The sequence below is a fragment of the Hippichthys cyanospilos genome, chromosome 2, assembly GCF_059441005.1.
Source record: "Hippichthys cyanospilos isolate Australia breed blue-spotted pipefish chromosome 2, RoL_Hcya_1.0, whole genome shotgun sequence".
Classification (NCBI taxonomy): domain Eukaryota; kingdom Metazoa; phylum Chordata; class Actinopteri; order Syngnathiformes; family Syngnathidae; genus Hippichthys; species Hippichthys cyanospilos.
The window spans coordinates 24797942-24822983 of NC_142370.1; the positions used below are offsets into that span (position 1 = coordinate 24797942).

Consider the following 25042-nt stretch of genomic DNA (forward strand, 5'->3'; position numbering starts at 1 on the left):
TGACTTATAGTGCATTTTACTGCCAAATTCAAACTTGAATGGGTTAGCCATGGGTCCCAAGATTTCTAGTGTTGTTAAAGAGAGAAGTAGGAAGATGATTTATATGGAATACGAAGCTGGAGATAAGCAAGAAATATGAAGCTAGCCCAGCCTAGGCTACCCTTACTTGGAACAGATTCATCTCGCAATCTATCTATCTATCTATCTATCTATCTATCTATCTATCTATCTATCTATCTATCTATCTATCTATCTATCTATCTATCTATCTATCTATCTATATATATATATATATATATATATATATATATATATTTGTGTATATATGTCCTAGGACAAGTCTTTGTAGCAAGATGTTTCTCATCTGCTGTTACCAAGGTCAAATATCAGCTTTGATGCTTAAGCAACTGATGCAATTCATCTTATCATCCTCACTGCAGATGTCTCTGCTTTATTTCAGAGCAGAGAGCAGATATTTCAAACATCAGAAAAATATAATTTGCACACTTTCACTTCAAAGAATTCATTACCTCTTGTGATAGGGACATGACTTCCAAGTTTCAATGTTTTTTGTGATTTATAAATTGCTTTGGGTGGTCCAGTCACATTACATAGTTCACCTAAGTGAAACAATAATAGGGCTGGGGGGACTTGAAATATTTCCAGGCTTATCATGACATCTTGATTCATGTCAGACATAATTCTTGTCCTTTGATGTGTTTAAATTCATCCCAAAGTGGCGGTTTTGGTACGGCCGCAGATCAAGATGTAACAGTGTCTTGACAGTTTGTGTGGAGTGTGTTCCAATTAGCCCCCTTGAACAATATGCTCGGGGAAGTGAACAGCGTAAGAATTTCATTGTGTAGCATTACTATGCATATGACAATAAAACTCTGAAATCTTGAATCAGAAAGAAAATTATTTACAAATCCTCAGTAAGGTAGAGTAATATTTGTCAACATTAGTCATTTTTCAAATTCTGGTATCTGTTGCTTAAAGCATTATAACACCAAAATGCCTATACCATTTGTTAGTTCGCTCGTGTTCTTAAAGCATTTTTCATTAGCATAAAACTGAAGTATCAAACAAAGCTAGGCGGCTTGTCCAAACAAGGTGAAATTTTGTTTTTTTGTTGTTTTTTTTGTTTGTTTTATGTTTAGTTTGAAAAATAGAAGTGACGATAATAGAAGGGACGACAGCTTGAAGCCTTTTTTGAAAAATGATTTCCTGTCTTACAACTGCTGATGGTATTTCATTATATTTACATGGACGCGATGGAAATGTGGCAGGACGGCCCTGTCATGACTCGAGTGGCGTCTGAATGACTGCCAACGAGCGTTCCTTGCCTGCGAGTTCAGACAAAGTCAAGGCCTGTGTGACCCCGCAATTAATTATTTTCAGTTTGAAAGTCATTTAAAAGAGACAGCGGGTTCTGATCTCTAAAACACAGCGGCCCGTGTTTCTGAGCAACATGCCTGTCACCTTTTAATGAGAAATGCATCCAAGGTGACCCATAATAGACTCCATTTTCTTCACAAGCCAGCAGGCGACTGGAGCTCTGTCTCTGCCGGAAGAAAGTCAAATTAATGCAGATGGAGGAGCAAAATATGTGACTGCGTGTTGTCAAATGATTTTCTCCGTTTTTGGTGTAAACATAAATCCCTGTAGTGCTTTTGTTGTTCCGGAGTGTAAGAGGAATGACACATTGCTCGATAAACTCAGAGACAAATTTGTTTTGAAACTGAAGACAAAAAAAATTGGACCGCACTCATGTTGGAGTAAACAATTAGACGAAAGAGTTAGAGTATATCTGACAAGTGAAGTTGAAGCGACGGCTCGAGAAGAATTTCAGATTAGGAACATGTCGAAATGAGGCATAGGACAGAGATAGAAATGTCAGAACAAGTTACCAGCGAAGACAATTTTGCAATTTCTGACAAAACCACACTGAGGCACAAACTCATGGATTTTATGGCATGTCAGCCATGGGAAAGAGACCTAAACTAAGGATTTTTAAAATCATAATGAGGCCAGTGTTTGTCAGGCATTTAAACGAGCAACGATTGAGCCCACTCGCCAATTGTTTCACACGACTGAGCCTAATCAAAAGGCACTGAGCACAGCTATGCCTCTCCCTGGGCGTGAGGACATTTGTGGCTATAGCGTATAGCTTGCTGCAACAAACCGCACCTTTTCACATGTATTTAACGCATATAAACAAAGACACACACACTCAACATTGTCCTCTTCAAATGGCCACCTCTCGGGAAAAAAACAATCCAAAAAAAAAACATTTAACGGCATCAACATGTCCTCTGTCACCACTAAGTCGCTCCCTTCTAAATGTCAAGTCGCACCCGTCCTTCCATCAAAATCTCTTTCCCCATCCGAGACACATCCACAACCACCATTTCATATTTTCTGATGGCTAGCTCTGATGAAAGAGCGACATTCAAAGGGAAGAAAAGAAAGCAGCGATAGACGTGGAGCCTTTAGCGACAAGCTGCTGGCTGGCCTGGTGGGACTGCTGCTTTTCACTGTCTGTGCTTAGTGCCAGTCATGTTATGTTATGTCATGTAAGCTGTATAATAATGCAAAATACTATGACACAATGACCTTTGGTGTGTGTGCACAGGAAGGCAACTTGTAAAAAGCTGTTAAAATGCTGCTGTAGACTCTGAAAAACATTTAACCATGCTTTCTTTGGTGTGACAGTACGGAATGAAAACAAAAATATGCCTGCATCGGTTTTTTATTTGGTCTTGAACAATTTTTGTTTTTAAATTGTTCATCTCAAATTTGTCACAGGTTTGGGAAGACTTCACTAGTCAATATCATTTGAATGTGTCCAATTGTTTATTTCAAACTCAAGGTTCCCAAAAAAAGATGCACAAGAATAAAATGAAAAAGAAATAAAGGCTAGTGAGACAATGCAAAATTTCCACAGCAACACAGTGCAGTGCCCTACCAATGCGGATGTTCATCAAATTGTTATTGAAAGCCCTCTCTTCTATCACCTGCATCAGTGTGTTGCCAGGGAAAAACAATTGTCTAAATAACATGTCAAAGTGAAAAGCTCCATGATAACCCGAGCAAAGCAGAGACTTGCATTCTCACAGAAAGAAAAAAAAATGTAATGATGCCATTAGTCTTGCTCTAGTACTGTTTGCAACCCAATAAAGTCAAAAAACAGTCTTGAAGTCTTGTTTAAAAGGATTTTCAACACAGCCCCACTTTATTATTATTATTATTTTTTTTTTTTTATGAATTGAGTATGATCCACTATATGGTGTTGTTGTTGTCATTTCTCTACCATATATTTTAAATTCACAATGGTTGTTATAATTCAATGGCACCTAGTCCGTGTAAAGCATGTTAAATGGTCAATTCTTTATAAAGTCCTACCTGAATAAATCGGATGTGACATTATCTAAATGACACATATTACACAACTGAGCCAAACTCAAACATTTGAAGCATTTATTTATTACCTAATTTGAACAAATCTGACATCCACAATGCTTACTGGCTACATTTTGACATTCTGTACCTGGAAAGTCATGACTGTTTTAGGTGATTGATCTAAGACTGAAGTATTAAAACTATTTTGATTTGAATAGGACTGAAAGTAGTAGAGAAGAACCTTAATTGGCTCAAAAGAAATGTTTTTTCGTGCAATGGATTGCTGCATATGTAAGGTACAGGTCCAGGATGTTAAAAAACTATGAGAAGGCCAACTTAGAAGTAAACCTTACCAGTGGACATGAATTCCTCGGTACGCTTTTGTTTTGAAGTTGATCCTGGCAGCGTGTTGCGCCATAGCACCTGGCTTGACTGCCTTTGTAGTTCTGCCACAAACTGTTGCTCAATTTAAATATGCCAGGCTGCTGCTGCCTGACTATCAGTCAGCACCAGGGTGCCAGCACTTGTCAGCAGGTATTACTATAAAATATGTATATAATATATAAAATTAAGCTTTTTTTAATGGTTTAACAAGCTTTGCCTTGCCCCATACTGCACAAGTAAAATATCAGTAGAAGGCATGATATTATTATCATCGTTATATTATTATATGACATTATAGTTCATCACCGACTTAGCAAAAAACAGCAAATATTCATATTCGTATTCATATTACGTTTACAGTTAACTCGATCAAATTGACATAAAGCCCACTTAACTGTGTTGGCAGACAGAGCAACAAAGGGCTTTAATCATTAAATCCTGTAACCAACGGTAAAGGCTTTTGGTTATTTAAACTTTTAGACGTGGGTAATTAAATTCTTATTTGTGAATTGTTATTTTGAACTAAAAGTCATTCATCAGCTCAGTTAGTTTATGACAATCCTGTTGGTGAGTAGCAGTCACACAGAAAAAAATGTGTACGTGTTGAACGAAAAGTATTTCACAAAATGCGAAGAGAACAGAGTCATTAACAATTACAACAACAAAAACAATTAGTAGTACTGTATAAGTAACAAAGTAAAATAAGACAATGACCAAAAATTAGGCTAGAAAATATCCAAAGTGAAAAGAACGTCGTCCCAAGATGGACTGGCTATGGTACCACAGGACTGCTTTAGGAAACGCTTCAGATTTTGCTGTGAGGTTTGACAGCATTATAAGTCCCCCAGGCAATGTCTTCATTCATCATAAATTATCACATTTGGAAAAGATCAGTTTGAAGACCAGAGTTTGGACATTGTTATAATAATCTTGAGATCATTTGGAAAGGAGAGAGTGCGAGCAAATTTCATCTCACACTGCGTGAGTGTACATTTGACACAGGGTCCTCATGAGCCACAGAAACATAAAATGACCACTATCGTTTTTTTTTTTTTTTTTCCCTTATTAATAGAAAAAAAAACAAAAAAAAACAAGCATGCAAGCTGGATGTTTAGGTCTGCAGTTGTCACCGTGGCGGAATTTATAAAAAGTGCAGTCAAATTTCTTTACACCAGCGCTGTCCTTTCCTGTGTCGAAAAAGAAACTCCCTTCATCTTTCCTTCATCGAATAAGGCAATTCAACAAAGGTTAGGGAAAGGTGGCTTAAAGGTTAAGAGATTTGACTCTGCAAAGAGACCTAATGGTCTGCTGCTAAGCTTTAAAACTCAGAGTTGATTGCAATTGCCCCCAGGTGTGCACCTCCGTCCTCAACTCTTCCCTGCGTCACCTAGGAACAACTGATAGAACTCAAAGGAAAACTAACATGGTCAATAACGACACAAAACATTAGCAAGACCGAATATGACTATCCAGTTAGTGGATTACTGCGTGGGCTATCATGTAGTCATTAGCTTTGGTTGTTTGACTGTTTCAGTGGAATTGGGTCTTTTTGTCGTGATCAGTGTATGGACGAATAAACTATAAAATGGTTCTAATTACTGTAATGCATTGCTATTTGCTGTAACGCGGTAGTGTAATATATCACACCCCAAAAGAATGGTAATACTGTATACTTGTTACAAATGAGAGTAACGGTATGCATTACAATGCATTTTTAGCCTGAAAATGGTGTTTTTTCTTTCACCCAAAACATTGCGGGTTCATAGGAGGAATGTCCGGGGACCTTACTAATGTGTTTCAATCAAGCAAAGCCACGCAGTCACATGAGCAGACAATCTTTGCGCGGATCCAGACAGAAAGCAAAGTTTTCAAAATGACAAAAATCAGGAACATTTCCCCTCCAATCTTCTCTCCACTCAATGAATTGCAAATGGCCTGACAGTGACGTAACCCAAGCATTGTTTGTCTCAAAGTGCAGTGTTGCCACACATGTTAAAACAGCCAAAAACATTGCACATCCAAATAAAGTCTCTTTTTTCACCTTGCAGGGGGGGCATATCTTCTTGATCATTTGCCTGGAAAATCCTAGGCGTGCAAGGCAAGAAGGTCAAAAGTGCAATGATAGAATATTTAGAAACAGCGGGAACACAGCGCTATCATTAATTTAACAGTAGCTTTTGTTCCAACAGCAGAATTGTTGAATTAAATAGGAACATAAACCCACACAGGTGCTGCATGTTGAACCACTGGCAGCAATTACTTTACTGTGGCAGATTTTTTCATCCTTTATGCAAATGTTGTATTTACGGAGGACATAAAAAATGTACGCCCATTTAAACAACAGTGCGTAGACTTTGTATATCCACTGTAGGTAACAAAGCAGACATTGATTCATTTAGTCTTTCGTGTAAGTCAGCAGCTTCTATTGAGTGACCACAAATGCAGCTACCGGTAGCTAATGCACAAGATTGTGCTATGGAACTTCCTGTCCCTGTCTAACACAATTCAGACTAATTAAAGTTTAATACTAATTACTTCTTACAGTCGCCATTACAGACAAATTAATATAAAAAATTAATGCTTTGCTGTTAACTCTCTTTAAAAGCCACTGATTCATTCTCAGCTCCCCATGTTCCGCGGGCTTCCTCAAACAATGGTGCAATATAAGAAAACCACTCATTGAGCTTATACGCAGACAAAATAATAGTATCGCTAATAGTTTGCTTTGCTTTGCACATGCAAACAGAGCCCTGGAGTAAGAAGGCAGCCAATCGGCTAAAGTGCTATGACACATTTAGAAAAGTGCCGGCAGCCGAGAAACAAAAACAATAGCCGCTAATACCGCACAGAGTATGTTTTATACCTGTCAGGCAAAAAGTAGTGCATTTCTTCCCTCTATTCTGTATGGCAAACATACAAAATAGTTCATTACTTGGCTTGTACTGCCATCCATAGCAGAAAACAGAAGGGGAGAGCACAATGGTTAAAATAAATAGAGGAAAGCAAAAGAAAAAACAAACAAACATGATGAAACGTTTTTTTGTTGTTGTTTGTTTTAACAGTTTCAGAACAGTTAGATCAGGCATGTCCAAACCCGGTCCTCGAGGGCCACCTATCGAGGGCCACCTCGAGGAAGGGGTTTGGACATGCCTGAGTTAGATGTTCTGTTCATCAATAACAGTTAGGCATAAGAGCAGTAGTATGCAGACTTTCTTCTATGCCCTTACTATCCTGTTCACCAATAAGTTATGGCCTAACTGTTCTGTTCATTAATAAATACGTGGAACAAAGTGGATGCTTCTCAACTGATTGCCTGCATGAAATTGTAAGCACAGGAAAAAAACGCTTAAACTTAAACACTTTTCTTGTAGTCTGTTGTTCAAAAGGTGTTGCTCTGCTTATGTACGTACTCTTTCTCCACTGTGTTCCTCCACCTTTTGGTGATACTGTAAACTACCTTTTGTCATATTGACTGAAGGCTGATTGCTGTTTGTACTTATAAATGCAGCATCATACTGTAGTAGATAATCGTGCAAGACAATTACATTATAATTAAATATGCAAAAAAGGGTGTGATGGACTGACAGACTTAAAAATGTATACTCCCGCCATTTTTAATTCGCCATTATTTTTGGGCATTCCCGATACCTGACCGGACAGTTCGTCAGCAATGACGGCGCCCCCACCTCTGACAATAACCACACACATTAAAATGGTGTTTAATTTGTTTTGAATTGCTCCCAGGAAACTATTTGACCTAGCGGCGACTCTTTGATAGCCGCAACAACGTTTCACTCGCTAGTTGTGCTCATTTTCAAAACGAAAAAAACAAAACAAAAACACCTTGTCTCAGGATTGATCTCTGGAAAAGTTAGTGTGCTCCTTTTTTCTTGTGTGCTTTTATTTCTTGCGTGTTTTTTCTTCTTGTGTGCTTCTTGCATGCTCTTGTTGGCTCTTTTTTTTCTTGCTTGCTTTTCCCTTGTAAGGTGTTTTTTTGTTTTTTGTTTATGATGAACTTTTTGTGTGTGTTTGATTTTCACTACAGGGCCACCGTGCATATTTTTCTTCATTGAAATGAATGGAAGTGACAATAATCCTTTCCAACCCTTAAGCTCTTTCAATTGTGGACACCTTGGCCACTGAGGATGGAATAGTAATATTAAAATAGTGATTTCTAATTTCACGAGTGAATTAGAAAATGGCAAAACTAGTAAGATTGGTCCTCTCTCCCACAGGATAAAGAGTATATGCTTGTGAGCATTGCTAAACACTCCCGCCCAAACACGATGATACTATTTGTGATCAAATATCTGTCAGTTTACTTAATTTTGCTGATTCGTGGGGTCAGACAGTTTTAATCCTAAGTGAATTCTGCCAATAGACTGTATTTTAAATACATTTATTAAAAAGATTGGATAGATTGGTCCCATCTTCTGATCAGGCCAGTGGTCGGTTATCGGCTCTTCCAAACTATTGATTGGTGATGACTTCGAAATCCTGATTGTATAAAGCTTACAGTTAACGGCAGAACTGTGATATGCCTTATTTTTTTCCCCTTCACAATCTGAACATAAGATACAATTAATGAAAGTAGGCATACAGTACGCGAGAAGAAGCTTGTGTATTTTTGCTCACTGCCTAACTAAAGACGTTGATGTTTGATTTACACTCCATAGTTGAGAAACCATTTGATCTGAGAAGGTTTTGATGGTGGAAAGTCTGAATATGACAGTGCGCCTGAAGCGACTTACGACGAGTCGTCTTACTCAAACACAGTGGAGGACACGGCTGCCTCAGAGGTCACACAGATGACACATAACAGGTCGCCTCATGTTATACGCTAAATGTTGCACTTACTGCTACTGTCTTTGTCATGAGTATGTCTGCTAAATGTTCACAGAGCAATTTTGCAACAAAGGTCACTCAAGTACAAGTTCAAAATAAATAATCATTGAAGTAGACCGTAAAAAAAAAAAAATACGGTTATGATTGTAAGTACTGGAAGCAATGAACTCCCGCAGCTACCATTTTACATACATACGTATATCTTACAAAGATTCTGTCTATAGAGCCGAGTCAAGTACTGTAGCCAAGACACACACTGTCGAGATAGTCCTCTCTTTGATCCCAATATAGGGATTTGTTCAAAAATCCAACATGGCTTTTGTCTGCATCTACCCAGAGTAATACCAGGTCAACAGATTCGTGAAAGCCACAACTTTCTTCTTTCTCCTGACAAATGTTCATTCTTCTAGCCCTGATACAAAATTGGAGTTGGTTATTCAGGGCTCCAGACTGCGCCTAGGTGGTGGTATTGGGGGCCATTGTGCTCTTACAAAAAGAAAAAAAAAGAAAAGAAAATCCCTGGGCTAATGGTCAATTGCTCTCCTACCTGGCCATTGAGAATTTGGGGGAAAAGGATGACTCCACCCCCTGCCAATGGTTTCTAGTTCAAGGGGGCCAATATTTGTGGCCCAGTACGTCATTAGTCAAAAATCACAGTGTTATCTAGGTTTTTCATTATTGTTCATCCGTACCTACAGTACAGTAAACAGCAAACCCTATTTTTGTCTTTTCGTTTTTAAAAGAGACCACAACTGAAGGTCGTCAAGCTTGTCACCCTCGAAAAAAATGCATTGAAACTCACCAACGAACTAGTGTTTTTGACAAGGAGAAAAACAAATTATGTATGAAGTTATGAACCTTGTTTAATACTTGCTCATTTTGTGCAGGGCAGGCACCGTTTGGCAAAGAAGCTGGCTAATTAATTAAGCTGTGGGCAAGTGAAATTCATTTTGCAAAGAAGCGTTAGTCCCTACACATCGGCTGAAAAACTTCAATTAAACATGCTGTTTAAACAAATATGCACAAGCTTAGAGGAGCCCACTCTTATCAATTATTCATTGACGAATTCAAAGACAAATAAATGGCAAATACTGAAATATGCCAAAGCTATTTGTAACTATGTGCATACAATAATAACTAGGACACTGATAGTCCTTAGATTCTTTTATTTGATGAGGATGAGGAAGCATTTTTCATCGGGGGTAAACAGATATAGATCTGTCGGAAATGATCTAATAACAAGAAAAGCCGGCCTACTGTTTATAACACCGCGCCTGCGGAAGCATCCTCGCCCCTCCCGAAAGCAGGGTTTAAGTCAAGAAAATCCATTTCGAAAAAGCAATATTACAACTTTCTTGCGAGCTACGAAAGAGTCAGCGGCCTCACATCAGTGTCATGCGCAGCGACGGACAAACAAAGCGGATATGCGTCGCCGCAGATGTGGCACGGCCTCCAGCTGAGGAGGCACGACACTTCCCATCGGCACCACGGAAGCGGCATTGACAAAAGAGAACGTACGGATGAGAGGAGGGCTGGGGAGAGGGGGTGATGTGTGTCAAACTAATGTGCCTCCAGGACGCATTATATAAGGCTATTAAATTGTCAGTGTCTAAAACAGCGCAAGTAGGATATAACCTTTGTTTGTGACAGCCGAATATCCATTTTTCATGTGACTGTGAGCAGCCGGCAGCTTCCTTTCTTTGAGCATACAAGACAAAGGAAAACAAAATCTCCATTAAATCTAATGTAAGGAGAGATTCCCATGCCATTGCCCATCTAGAAATAATAACCCGTCACTAATGACAGAGGTGGGCTTCTTACTTCTTTTTTTTTTTTTTTTTTTTTTTGCTGGACTGACAGTCGTCAGTTACCACTGGCCTTAAGTAAACCATAAGAATGCCTATGTGGGTGGTCTCTATAAAGCTTTCACACCGGTCACCTCTGAATTCTCTGGCAAATTTCCATGGGAGTTTCCTCATCCAGGTGGATCACATCAGTATTTCCACAATCATTTATAAGAAAATCGAATAATGGCAAAAAAAGCAGAATGGAAGAAGCAGACAAAGAATAGATAACCCAATGACGCAAGAAACACTGCTAAAACATGGTAAAAACGGTACAAAATGTATTATTTACAACACCAAAATGTTATTTATATTGATGCCACCGCTTACATGCGAAAAAACAAAAACGCAAATAATCCCCTGACACTCCGCCAATGTCTACAATTAGAACACACAGCATCTCTGCTTTCATAATGTTTGATTATATTTGCAACTGCAAACAGATTAGAAGTTGTGGCCATGCATCAGATCTGTTGGCGACTACGGGTCCATCTCATCAGGGGTACATTTAGTATACAAGTTGGCTAATGCTTGCATGCTAACGAGCCAACAATGTAAATGTGTGGGTAAACACTTTTTTTGTCGCCGTTGTCTTCTACTTCATCTTCTTCTTGTACGCTAATGAGCTACAATTGAAAATGTCTGTAGAAACATATATCAGATGGGATATTTTTTGACTTTTCAACAGCAAATAACGTGGATCTATGGAAGTAAGGCTTGGTGTGGACTAACTATTTTACAGGAATACTTTTGCTTAACGTTTGTCGATGCGGAACTTATTGATGGTTTGGAAACTTGTTAGGTCGAAAAGGTGAGTTGCATTAAAGTGCTTGCCATTATTCAGATATCAAGAACTTCGGATTTCTAACGGTGTTTAAAAAGTACTATGGGCAACAGGAGAGGGAGGTGACTTAAAGCCCTCCGCTTGCTCTAATTAGCCATTGTACCGCATTCGGTTGTGTGACTCTATTGAATGAATTTCACAATGCAGGATACTGGCAGGCTTCTTATTTTGAAAGAACTGAACTATAATGGGTCAATTCAAGGGGTACAGTCAGCCACTGGTCGATTCCGTATTATAGTCAACGGAAGCAGAGAGATGAGAATATGGATGGAAACAGAACTAAAAAAAAATTAGTGCAGCTTGCGTTAGATAATACTTGTTGTTTTATACCTGCTTAGCATTTTTAACCGTGACGTTTGTTTGTAATGTGTTTTTTTTATATGTGAAAGATCATTTTATAATATATCTTACTTATAACAATAATGGCATGATGAAACAGAACGTAAATAATTAAAGTGTTCAAACTATTTAACAGCAACATTTTTTTGTTTTTGCTTTTGTTTTTCAGCATTAGCCTGAAAAGACTAATCCATGCCAAAGATTTTGTTAAATACACAACAGGTAATTGATTCTCAGTTTTACGTTTGGCAGTAACTTCATTTGGGAGTGGCAATAAGAAGCCTCATTTTGAAGAATTGTTCACTGTACATCAAAATGTTGCTTGTTTCGGTTTTTGAAACGAGTCAAGCTGAGTTCACTGTCACTACACTTCACAAATTTAAATAATGTGTTTTTTTTTTTTTTAATGTCAAATATTATGGAGTACAAGTTTTTCTTTATAAAATACACATTGCGATCATTTTTGTGGGAGGAGGGGCAGTGGAATGGCATTTCCAAGTATTTTAGTGGCAAAAGATGATCTGACATATGCGTCCTTTAAGTTACGAGCATGATTATGGTCCACAGAAAAAAAAACGTAGACACTTGTACATGAAGGAGAACCTCAGAACAATAGCAACAGCCTTAACCCTTAAAGGTTTGTGAAAATTTTGATTTCCTTTTTTGTTTTTCGAGTCACCGGAGAATCAAGTTGATTAACACTTTCACAATATCTTATAGGAGTGAACATAGGGCGGAATAATATCACACTGTGTTAAAGGGTGAATGGCTTTTGTCTGAATGAATGTTTACGTATATGTACTTATGAGTGAGTTATTTTTGCATGTACTCATCCCCCCCCCCCCCTTTTTTTTTTTTTTTTGCTCTGAATATCTTAACTCTTTTAACACCATGATGGCAAGAGACGGCCATTCAGGTGTGCATAGCATGATCCACCGAATCTGACATGGCGGGAATGAGGTCACTACAGTGTAAGGACACCTTAGACGTCTATGACTACACTTTGTCGCTCCTCATAATGTACTGGCTCAATCTTGGCGTCGTTTGCGACTAATCTTTTTTCAATTCTAGACAAGAGTATTACAGTGTACGTTGAAGCTGTTGTTTGACTATATTAATCTGCTAATATTACTGATAGACTTCAGTCGCATCACTTTGTCCCTCGTAAATTTTCCATAATTCATCCTTTTCATTAAGAGGCTTTTGATATGCAAGACTTGGAGGCAAGGTATGCAAAGTATAAGGGCCATTGCATTGGTCCAATATTACCAATATTAGCTCTTTGATAATTTTATAATTTAATCTTTGTTTATTTTATTTTTTGTATACATTACAACGTAAGACAAAGGTAATGAGAAACCAAACATCCCACCCTAAAGAATTAGCAGAACAACATCATGTGTGCCCAATTTTGTGCTGTTGTACAAATAATAGTGATGTGGCATTCACAATCGAATCAAATCGTTTGAACGGTTCTCCGTTGCGAACTATGGGACTTCCCCCATTCACTTTTATAGAGTACACCATCTTAGCATATTAGTGCTATTGTAAGTGGGCTTTTGGCTTTCGAGCAAGCGCAAAAAACAAAAACAAAAAAAATCCAGACGGAGGAACGGAGTGGAGAGGGAAAAGAAAAGAGAGGCAGAGGTGGAGCAGGGCAAAGGATCTGGCAACAGCTCACAACCATGACGTAGACGTGAGTGGCTCCAGGCCAGATTTGATGGATGGGATAGCTTTTGTCAAAACATTTCAGATACACATATACTTGCCACCGCGTGTTAAGTGTTCTGTTCACAGTGATCCCTCCTACTTCGCGGTCTCAGATATTGAGGTCTCAGTACTTCGCGTTTTTTTCCAGGAAAAATAAAAAATATTTCAAAGTAAAAAATCATCTAAAAAATGTGCAAAAATGTACAAAAATTGAAAAAAGCAAAAAAGTAAATTATACAGTACTGTATTAATCAAATAACAAAGTAATATTAGTTAATAACTATGATAAGAATTCTTCAAGCGTTAGAGTTTGTGACTTTTTTTTATCTTATTTTGAAATGCATGCTTTTAATTTGTCGGGTCGCGTTGCAGTTCCGTTTTCTTCCTGTTTTACGTTGTGCATCATTCGGCTCGTTACGGTGACGTAGTGAATGACAACGTAAACTCATATTTATAGTTTATTATCATTTATGTTAATAACGCATGCTGCTGCCTATGTTTAGTAAGCGATGAGTGTTATATATGAGTGTTTTATATATATATATATATATATATATATATATATATATATATATATATATATATATATATATATATATATATATATATATATATATATACACACACACACACACACACACACACACACACACACACAAATAATTCATTTTATTGAGTCTGAGTGCATAATAAGCCAGCATAGATATCACTCTTTGTCTGGGGAAGAGACGTTTTCAAAATCACTTCACAGTGTCCATACGACTTTGAAACACATATAGAAGTATCACTTGACAAGTTTGTCTCCACACTGATTGTCAAGCCAGTCAAAAGACCAACACCACTGCAGAGCATCTAAATGATCAATTCACAGGCTATCCTCAAAGTTATTGACACCATTTTTTGAACATCTCAAAGATCTAAATTTCTAGAGGAGTGTACGGGAGTGATCTCTCATACTGTGTAATCTCGATTTCCACAAGTAATTTTGCTCGTGGTGCACTTATGGCATTTTGGCCGGCAGTAATGATTGGCCCAGTGGTCTCCATCCACTGGCCTCCTTGCCACCAATTGGTGACCCGTCAACCCCAATCGTCCCACCAATCCAACAGGCGCACAACACAGAGAGCAGAACAAATGTCTCAGTGTCAGGATCAATCTGGACGGGCAGCCCATCCTGTGCTCATAAACTGGCATCTCATTTATCCAAGAGCCAGAACTATCCATCCATCCATTTTCTATAGCCGCTTATCCACTTCATGCTAAATAGAATGGCAAGGCATTTACACATTTAGCAGCGGAGCGGGTGCCCAGACGCATCCAAATTGCTATTTTGACGTAATTGCTCTTTTTGTCCTCCATGTTTTGTTATGATATGTGAGATGGAATGCATGCTATACAAAGCACAACAAAAGGAGGGCAGTAAGTAATGACATCTTCTTCCCCATCCAGTGTACAGGTGACAACTATATTTACACAGACCCCAAACTGCCCAAAACAAAAATTCAACAACAGGGGTTTGGTCATTTTCTTTTCAATTCAATTTCACAAGGTGCGCTGTCGCTATTGCTGTGCATATTGAGAGGAAGCAATGTAGCATGAATATCGGCTGAAGACTCAAGGAGGAAATTGCACAATGCACTGAATATCTGAAGGATCCTCACCAACGAACAGAATTCAATTAAAGTTCAAGCTTAACAAAGAATAACAATTGGAAAATTATTATTCACAAACACCTAACAATCACAATTCAAGAAATAAATCATTTTCGGGCATTGATTTAACGCTTAAAGACTTCATTCTAGATATTTCAGCATGATTTATTCCAACATAAATCAAATTTATACATGAGATAATTATTATAATAGATCATTATTGATTGAGCTCATCTTTAAAAATAAACAATAACAAATACATTCATTCTAGATATTTCAGCATGTTCTGTTCCAACATAAATCTAATAATTACCGATAATTATACAATAAAAGATCATTATTGATTGACCTCATCGTCTTAAAAAAATGCTGTAAAAACCTTGAAAGCCTTTTAGAATTATTGAGGTTTTTCAGTGAAGCAAACAGGAGGAATAGGCGAAGTTTCATGCCATAGTTTCCATAAAAACTGTAACCGTAGCAACTAAATCTCCAGCGCTTGCCCAATGCTGACCACATGACACCCCCCCATCTCACACTTTAATTCTTTAGATAAAATGTTGGGTTAAAAGATGGTATTGTACAATGAACAATAGCCTAGCATGTGAGGGTTGCTCAAGACCCTTGTAGTAGCAGAACTGCACAGAAGCAAGCCACCGCGATCATGGCATTAACATTTGCTAAAGAGGAAGCATTTGCTTCGCAGTAATAGTTTCTATGTGCCCCCACACGTCTAAACATCCTATTCTGATAAATATTGCATTTGTGAAATGTGAATTAAGCAACAAAACTCACCTGTCCCTGCTCATCTCCGAGAGCGGCTATTATGCCGCCTGCTTGTGACAGAAAAGGACATCACAGCTGCTGTGGGCTTCAAGTAATGCTGGAGCTTTCAGCAAAACTCATGTTCCACTAATGCAGTATTATTCAGAATGTTATGTTTAGACTATTGGTGGTGGTGACGAGGGGCATGGTTCAGCACGAGAAAGACCAGAGAGGTGCCATTTGGCACTTTTATTTATAAAGACCACCGGGGTGCCAAATGGCACCAAGGATTATAGCTCGCATCCTGAATCACTTTTGAATGGCTAACTTTGTAATGCAAATTGACAGGAGATGTTGCTCACCAACTTTATCTTGCTGGGGGAGCATCACGCATGCAAATGTGGTCGTTACCTGAACATCCTGTGTGGGGTTTTTGAGATGTGTTTTTGAGGGGGTGGAAGAGACCCCTCTTTTGAAAACTTCATTCAAGATAAGAATTGAAGAACTAAAAATGCAAAAAAGGAAAAGTGGAGTGTTTTTCTTTTTTTTATTTTCTTTTTTTAACTTTTTTATTTGTCCACTTTGCACCATGTAAAGAGTTCCGGGCCTTCTTGCCCCGAGTCACCAGGGTACCATCACTAAATAACTGTTGGTCAGCAAAACTGGGAAACCCAAAGATCATTTGAATAATGTCCCAAACCCGCTTCAGAAATATGCTGCAATATCTACGATTTGATGACATGTCCACCCACGGTGAACGTTTGCTGCAAATTCTGATGTGTGGGGGTCATTTTTTTTTGGGTCCATTTTTATCAATAAATCTCACCATCAGGGGAAAAACTTGTGTGTTGTTCTCTCAGCAAGATAAATTTGTGTTGTAACGTCAGCCTTTCTTATCTTGAATGAAGTTTTCAAAAGATGGGTCTGTGCAAGCTCTTCCATCCCCACATAATGACCACAATTGCATGTGTGATGCTCCCCCAACAAGATAAAGGGAGTGTGCAACTTCTTTTCTGTTCAATATACAAAACGCAATTAGCCGTTCACAAGTGATTTTGGATATTAACTAAAATCCTTGGTGACAATTGGCACCCGGTGGTCTTTATAGGTGGTAGAGACTTCCCCTTTGAAGGTGTGTGTGTGTGTGTGTGTGTGTGTGTGTGTGGGGGGGGGGGGGGGGGGGGGGGGCAGAGTATATACTGTATCATTTTAAGAAAATTTAAATTTAAACATTTTCGACTTTACTTCTTGCTGTGAAAATATATGACATCACAGCCCTTCTCACAGTTCTTCAGTTGTCAGATCATAAAGGATATTAAGACATGAGACATGTACAGTATTTATGAAATGATTCAACTAGCTTTGGCATGACTAGTTTCGTGCTGAGACGTGTTAAAACACATGAAATTACCTACATTGATTTGTTGCAAGGTTAAAAAATGTGATTTCCAATCCAGATAGCGAAAGGAACTCAGAGGAAATCGAAGTCGCTCTCTGCGTGCTTGTGACAATTTAATTAAAGGTGGGGAGCCAAACCGGTTACAAAGGCTGCAGCTCCTTTGTTCAATAACCAGGTGAAACGACATTTTCTGTTCCTTCGGAGGCTTTGCTGAAATTGTAATGAGAAATGCTCACCGATCATGTGGATGGTGGTGCGCCCAGGCCTGGTCCCATGATGCTGCTGTATGGTGTCGTAGAAGGTGGCCTGACACAGTTGAATTACCGTCACGCTGACCCAGAGGGACAAGCAGAGCAGCCAGGACATGACGGGACACATCTGCTGAGGATCATGTTCACAATCTGTGACATCAGCCGACATACATAGACACACTCCCATGTGAACAAAAATACATTACCCTGCTTTTGCTGCACTCCAGGCGCCTTTAACATTTCTCAGAAACCGCTTCTAAAGCAGCAGGACTTTCTGTAATTATTTTTGCTGAATGCGTCATTTGGTTAAACCAGGGATCAACATAATTGGAGTTCTGAGTGAGGTGAGATTAGGTATATTTATTTATTGTGTAAAATAACATGGAAACACATCGTAGAGACCATAAGAATGTTGCCGTCCTCAGGAATTTGCTCAAAATCTGGTCCAATGTTGACATTTACAAAAGCGTAAAAAAGGTGACATTTAAACTGAATGAATTACTGGCCTTTAACAGACAAAACATTGATGACTATCACTTACTCTCCAATTCTTACACCAAATTAAGCCTCAGAATTGAATAAGTGTTTTTGAGTAAGGGAGGGAGGCAAGGCAGGTGGGGGCACTAGCCCGGCATGCAAAATCCAGTGTTTCTCGTTGTTTTTGCAGCTCCGTGCAAGCAAATAGTGAATCCGTAGCCCGTTGTTTTCTGCATGTGAAGCTTTTAAAGAATACAAGGAAACCAGAATTACATTGTTTGAATCCATCCTCTTTCCTCCTTATGTGTGTTTCTCGAAATTCAATGTTTTTCCCTATTCCTCCAATAAAACAATGTGTCATATTTAAGCAAAAAAATAACAATTGTGTCCCTGTTCTGAAAACGATTACTAAGTTTATTTGAGTCACAGTTCAAAGACAGATTACATGCTGACTGTAGAATAATTATATTAAATAAATTAAATTAATTGTAAAATCAGAGCCAGAAGCTTTTGAAGGTACGTCCAAGGAAAACACTCTCTTTATTAGTGTTTGAGTAAGAAAACAATCATCTTCTATCCGTCCATTATCTGACTACTTTAGGGCTGAAGAAAATAGAAATATTTGAATGAATGTTTGTTTCCATAGAAAAATAAAGGAGCCTGAGAAGTTTTTACAAGCCCACTCTGAATCTTAGCACCGTTGTTAGAAATGACACGACAGTAGGTATTCACCTTGTTAAAAATCTCTCAAATCTATGGTCATTATGGCAACAGTTTAGAGACCTGTCCCTTTTTAGAAACTCGTTCATGACTGTTCTCCATCTTATGCTTTCATAACTATGGGCGGCATTACATTGGTTCTTCATGGCTTATCTTAGTTTGCCCTACTGTATGGTCTTCCAGAGCGATGCGGCGGCAAATGTGGACTGATCCCCAGGGAGTTTTTTCCCCCAGTGCAGCAGAGATTTCCCCTGACAATTTGATTCCCGTCCTGAGTGGTGCCCCTGCCTCCAAACCAAACTCCAACTTAGAGAAAGACACAACTTCACAAGGAGAAGGTAGCCGAGGCTTTTTTGTGTCTGTCAGAATTACGTGACAGTGACACGGCAGAAATAGGAGTCAAAGACAGCTGCGCTGCATTGTTTAGGGAAGAAATAAGAGAATATAACGGTGGCAATGGTCCTTTAGGCAGGGAGAAGCAATTCATTCGAGTGACATTCAAGCTCTGATTGTTGTATCCTCTCTAACAAACTGGCATCATGAATTAAAATTCATCCACGAGCTCAAACCTGGAAGTTTCTGCTTATTGTCACCTTTACTTTCAAACTTATGTCGTGAAATAAAATGTGAGCAGAAGCTTAATGTGGTAGTGTTTGAGAGCCATGAAGAATACAGGTGATCCAACAAAATAAATGATTTATTTCTTATGCACATCAAAACATTTATTCTATCTAATTAATTTGATCCTTATCCCTGCCATCGTTACCCAAGGAGCTGCTATATCTATCTACTTTATAGCCAGGAGTAAAAGAGCATCTCACCTGATCAACCCTTCCACGATTATAGAAATATTTCAACAAAGTGCCATAAATCCATCCATGCTGCCGCTCATATTGATTCCATCAGCTAACTCAGCTGGAGGACAGAACTCCACTCTCTTCTCTTCCTTCCCGCTGCTCCACTCTTTTGGCTGCAACAGCTCAGTGACTCAGAACGAAGCAGAGAGAGGAAAGAGATGTACAATCTTTCAAGTCCACCTCTGAAATACTACCGCTGCTTCTTCAGGAGTGCCTCATCCTGAATTCATCTGCCCATTTGCATGTATCGGTACACGCGGCGTCCTTGTTCGAGTGTAGTGGAATCTCTCCTCTCTCCGTCTGCGTCCTCCCAGTTAGAGTGAGAAGCTCTGACTGACTCCCCCCGCAGCCAGCGACATGACACAAATGTTCTCGTGCAGCCAGGCTAACTCTTAAGGCACTTACATGTTCCTTAAAGCATTCAGAACTGCCTCTGGATGAGATATTACGGCGTGGGACTGCGCATCTTAATAGATGCAAATGAGGGAGACTGGCAAGCACACACCAAATGTGTACTCCATGATTAACAACCATTTACATAGTGAGGGAATTACCTGGGGTAGCATTTTTTCTTCTTCCGCTTGCTCGTACAGCTGCCCCACATACAGTAATAATAATACAACACTGGAAAATGGTAAGTCCCTCAAGGAAAATTGGAATGAAATACGAAAATATTAGAAAAGAATATTCGTGCTGAACGTGGGGGAGAGTATTCTCTTAAGAAGAAACTATTTATGGTAGGAGCATAGTTTAGTGATTCACACAGCCGACATTTAATTGGCCAGTTCCCAATGACCCTTTCCCAAGCAGTTATTTCTGGAGTCACGTTGTGCGTCTCTTTTTCCGCTCAACCAGGTCCTGATCATAAAACAAGAAAAAAGAAGAAAAAGAAAAAAGACCACCTGGAGTAAAATTTTCAAAGATTTTTTTTTATTCATCACCTTGTTGCCATATGAAACCTGTGAATAGATTAAAGCATTTCACAAAAACTGTAGTTTTACTGGAACCCCCCCCCCCCCCTCACTGTTCAATTGCAAGGTTTTTGTTTTAATTCACAAAAAAATAAACTAAAAGAAAATCCACCGTAAATGTGATCATTACAGTGTATGGCGATGTGTTTTATTGTTTTAAAAGAGGAGCAAATACACCATAGATAGTGGCTGAACAAAGCTGCCCACCCGCTTGAATGTGCCTGAGCTCAGAATTCACAAATTTCATTCAAACTCATTGAATGTTCGTTTGCTTTCAATGTGAAGCTTGAAGGTTTTGGGGTAAGTGGACCAAGTGTTTGGAACTGCTCTCTGCCTAACAACAAAACATTAATTGCAGTTAATTAAAGCCACTTCCAATGGCAGCAGGTGTGCTGGCTGCCATTTAACATGAGTTTGAATGTGAATGGTTAAGTGAACATCCGGGAAACTTCGCAATGAGTAAGAAATTCATCAACTCCAATAAGGAGGATCTCCGTGATAAAAATTCCAATTATATAGAGATATTCTTCAAGTCTTCCAACAAATCAATAGACACACATCACACTCACTTTGTTGGGGTGTCCATCGGCTTTTTCTCGTCGAGAAAACTTCATCAATAAGGTCAAGAGCCCAATTTTCTGGAATAGAATACTTAAGTTTCACGGGCTTGATGTCAAATAGTCCATCTTGGACAGATTTCATACTTGCTGTACCACATCTAAATCATTGGTGCAACACTAACACCCCAATAAAAACACAGAAAGAATAGGGACTGTTTAGATAAACAGCTTCATCTTCCCTGATTTCCAGCATGCCAATTTTTTTATTTTTTTTTTATCTCTGCCTGTTGTGCACAGTACACTGCCATCTCTACAACTTAGAGACATTTTATTATGATGCTCACACAAGTAGACAGCCCATTCCCAGCTGAGGAAAGAGTGAAGTCAGCAGCATTGAAGGCAACATGGTGTTGAACTCAGAGGCTTTGGATGAGACACCTGGGTGCAAGAGAGATTTGGCGCTTAGAGAGGAAGAAGCAAAATATTACAAATTATTGAGTTCTTCTGAGCAAAACCACAGGCTCCAGCGATGGAGTGGTGATTTGAATAGAATAGAAATAGCTCCACAGAGATGCATCTTTAGCCCTGCAGCCAGGTTAGTGGGAATACCTCCATATTTCAAGACTGCCAGCACATTGACATTGTGTTACTTTGGTGTTCTCTAGTAAGAGTTGGACCTATAAGTCAACTGGCCAACAAGTCGACGAACTACTCGAAATCAATGTTTAATACAAAGTGTCAGCAAATGACATTTGACTTGCTCATCAGCCTCCGTTGCCTGAGCGGAACATTCTGTGGTGCACTGAAATGTCCGGACCGCAAGGTGACACTTATCGTCCATCCGCGAGGGTCCGAGTGTACTCAAAAAAGCTAGTAAAGACTGAACACAGCGGTCAACCTTACTACTCCGATCCCCGCTCGTCCTAAAATATTCATAGCAGTGGGACCAAGGGACCTGCGGCGAGGAACAAGGGCAGTGGTCTAAAGTGAGACTTCATCTTCATTGCCAAAATGTTATGTCCAATACCACTTGGTGGGAAACTGTGATAACGAGAGCGACAATCAAGTCACTCGCACCAAATAAACAGCACTTGAGATGTAACGATTTTAGCAGAAATAAGACTGGTAGTTTGGTCACTTGCAAGCCTACACATCAGCCTAACCTCAAACACAAAGAAAGTAAAACACGATCGGTCAAACAGAGAAATTGGTTTGATCATATGACACGCTAAACTAAGCCGTGGCATAACTGACTAGACTACCATCCGCATAGCAAGTTGTATTTTTACTCTTTAGTATCAAAACGCTTTGACCGAGGGTACAAAATAAATTGAGGCAGGCTGAACAGCGCTGCAAAAAAACTATCAACAAAGTATCCATTTATCGACACTGACTTGAGTTTGCCCACATCGTGTGCAAATACAACAAATCTTACCTAGTTCAACCTCTGCTCTCTCCACTCCTCTGTATTAGTCCAGTTTACACAACTTTGGTGCATTTCTTTTTAATGGACAAACTACTGTATTTGTGCATACTGTATTTTCCGCACTATAAGACGCACCTAAAGCCTTTTTTTTTTTTTTTAAAAAGCTGATGGTGCGCCTTATAATCGGGTGCGGCTTATATATGGATCGATATTGAGATTGGGATTTGTGGACGGGGAATGAACTGATAAAGTAAGCTTTACCAGTTTCTTTTGTGTGTTTACGGTTGAACAAGGTTGGTCATATTGTCATTGAGTTATTATGCTATTGAGAGTTTAGCGTTGTTATTGGACTTTTTATTGTTATTAATTTGTGTATTACTATATTGTGATTGAAAAAGTTTTAAAATATGCCATTAATTGAGGGTGCGCCTTATAATCCGGTGCGCCTTATATATAGTATGGGTTTTAAAATATGTCATTAATTGAGGGTGCGCCTTATAATCCGGTGCGCCTTATAGTGCGGAAAATATGGTACTGAAAATTCATGTTTTTAAAAGAGGTTTGTTTTGTTGCCATACATTTGCATACTTTTACCGCAAAGCGCCTAATGTACTATTTTGATACTAAGACTGATGTGAGAATCAAATAGATTCTGATGTCTTGCTTTGATCTTGTACCTTAATTTGGTTGTGTATCAATTACCTGTGTGTGGCGTCTATGCTGATGAGTATGTGAATTGCGACACGCGTTGTTTATTTGCTTCATGGCCATGGTCTAACAAAACACAGTAGCTTTCACTGCATTTTCAACCGTACAACTATTTTCTATGCTGCTTGTCCTCATTAGGGTCACAGTTTAGCTGGGGTCTATCCTGGCTGACTTTGGACAAGAGGCTCGGTACATCCTGGCCAGTTGCCAGACAATCGCAGGGCAGTCTATTTTCATTCAATAGGGAGTAGAAAACATTTACAGAAATGAGGCACATTTATTTGATACATGGGTATGTGAGTTTGCTCCGTGATAAATCACAGGGTAAAATATTTCATAGCTGTTCTAAAACCTGTTTCCATCAATCTATACCTTTGAAAATAATGACCTGAAGGGGTGTCGCTCAAATAAATAAAATAATTGCCTTATCTGTCGGAACATACTCCTGCGTCCTGGTGCCCTATCATCTTTTTTGTTTGTGGAAACTACATAACACATGCTGAAACTACATAACACATGCCGAATGCTGCTTCACCTTGCTTGCTACAAACTTAGGACTCGAGTAGGTGTTCTGAGTCTTCAGACCTCAGAGACATGGTGGCTTTCTTTTCAATCAGCATTTTGTTAATCTATTCAGGACCCAAACTATTGGGTCATTTGTAGACCAGTATCTGAATCTTAATTTCTCTTCAAGCGTTGACAAGGAAGTTTAGGTTTGGAGCAATATGTTCTGATCTTTTCGTTGAACCTTGATTGATTGATGATTTCCTTACGACTAATAGAGGGAATCCCTGCTCAGGATAAGTAATCACTTACACAATAATCACAAACAGAAATATGCCTGTTTTTTGTATTAAAATGACATTAATTGAGGCATACTTTTTTTTTCTTATAAGTACTTGTCTTTTGTGAGAGCCAGTGAACCACCCACCTAAAAACACAAATGCCCTCCCATCTATCATCCTTACAGTGTAGAAAACCAATCACAACGATTTTTCTGACCTGCAGACCACCGATTTCTGTCTTTGAAAGGTTCATGCACTGCTGATTCAATAGACCGCTCTCTGAATGCTTCTGACGTTGGCTCTCTGAAAAGCAAGCCTGGGAGATATATATATATATATATATATATATATATATATATATATATATATATATATATATATATATATATATATATATATACAAACATGGCAATTTGCAGTTGATCGTTACAGATTTAAAGCAGCAAAGAGACCTGTGTTACATACTGCCCATGTAAAGTGTGGGCAATATCAAATCATGTTTTCAAGTAATAATGGCAGCACTATGGGTTTACGCTTAATGCTTGTGTGACTGTGCTCCTAAATGGCATGCCTACAAAATAAGGTGTTAGTTGCCTCTTCCAGAGGGCGGCTAAGCACAATGAAAATGTCAATAAATCGTTGTGTTTTGCTCAGGGTCGGAGTGCTGAAAATGTCTCCAAAAGAACTATGAAGCCAGGATGGTTCTAGTCTATTTAGCTTCCCCCTCAGCAGTGCAGCAGTCTTTTCATTATTATAATCACTTACGGCCATTTTTTTTCTCTTAGGCCCTTGAAAAAAAGACATGACATTTTAAGATGATATTCTGATTATAACAACACACCAGAGGGGTAATTTTTTGTTGAACACGTGCGATGTGACACGATGAAGATCATGTCGTGCGGAAATGCTTTTCCAACAATGACAGAGGAAGTTACTGTGGATAGAAATCCATAAGTAGTAATTGCTCAGCCACACAAAGATGTTGAGCTGTTGCGGGGAAAAAATGTTTATGATAAACGCTGCCATATCCATGCATCACTGTCTGTCAATTCATCATGCTGCCTTTCTCGGGACTCGTTTGCATTTTCATTGGCCATTTTTTGTTA

General features: G+C 38.9%; 1 protein-coding gene across 2 annotated transcripts in view; it reads right to left on the minus strand.

Annotated features, from left to right (window-relative positions):
* Positions 1–19879, minus strand: part of LOC148427977 (chemokine-like protein TAFA-1) — a 32694-nt gene extending 12815 nt beyond the window's left edge. The window contains exons 1-2 of one of the 2 annotated variants that reach the window (XM_088409264.1): positions 19451–19879; positions 17418–17562 (exon numbers count right to left, since the gene is read on the minus strand). In XM_088409264.1, the coding sequence (XP_088265390.1) occupies positions 17418–17559 (142 nt within the window). In that variant the 5' untranslated portion in view covers positions 17560–17562; positions 19451–19879. The remainder of the gene's footprint in view (positions 1–17417; positions 17563–19450) is intronic. The other variant, XM_088409263.1, reaches the window with a different exon arrangement.
* Between the last annotated feature and the right edge of the window lie 5163 nt (positions 19880–25042).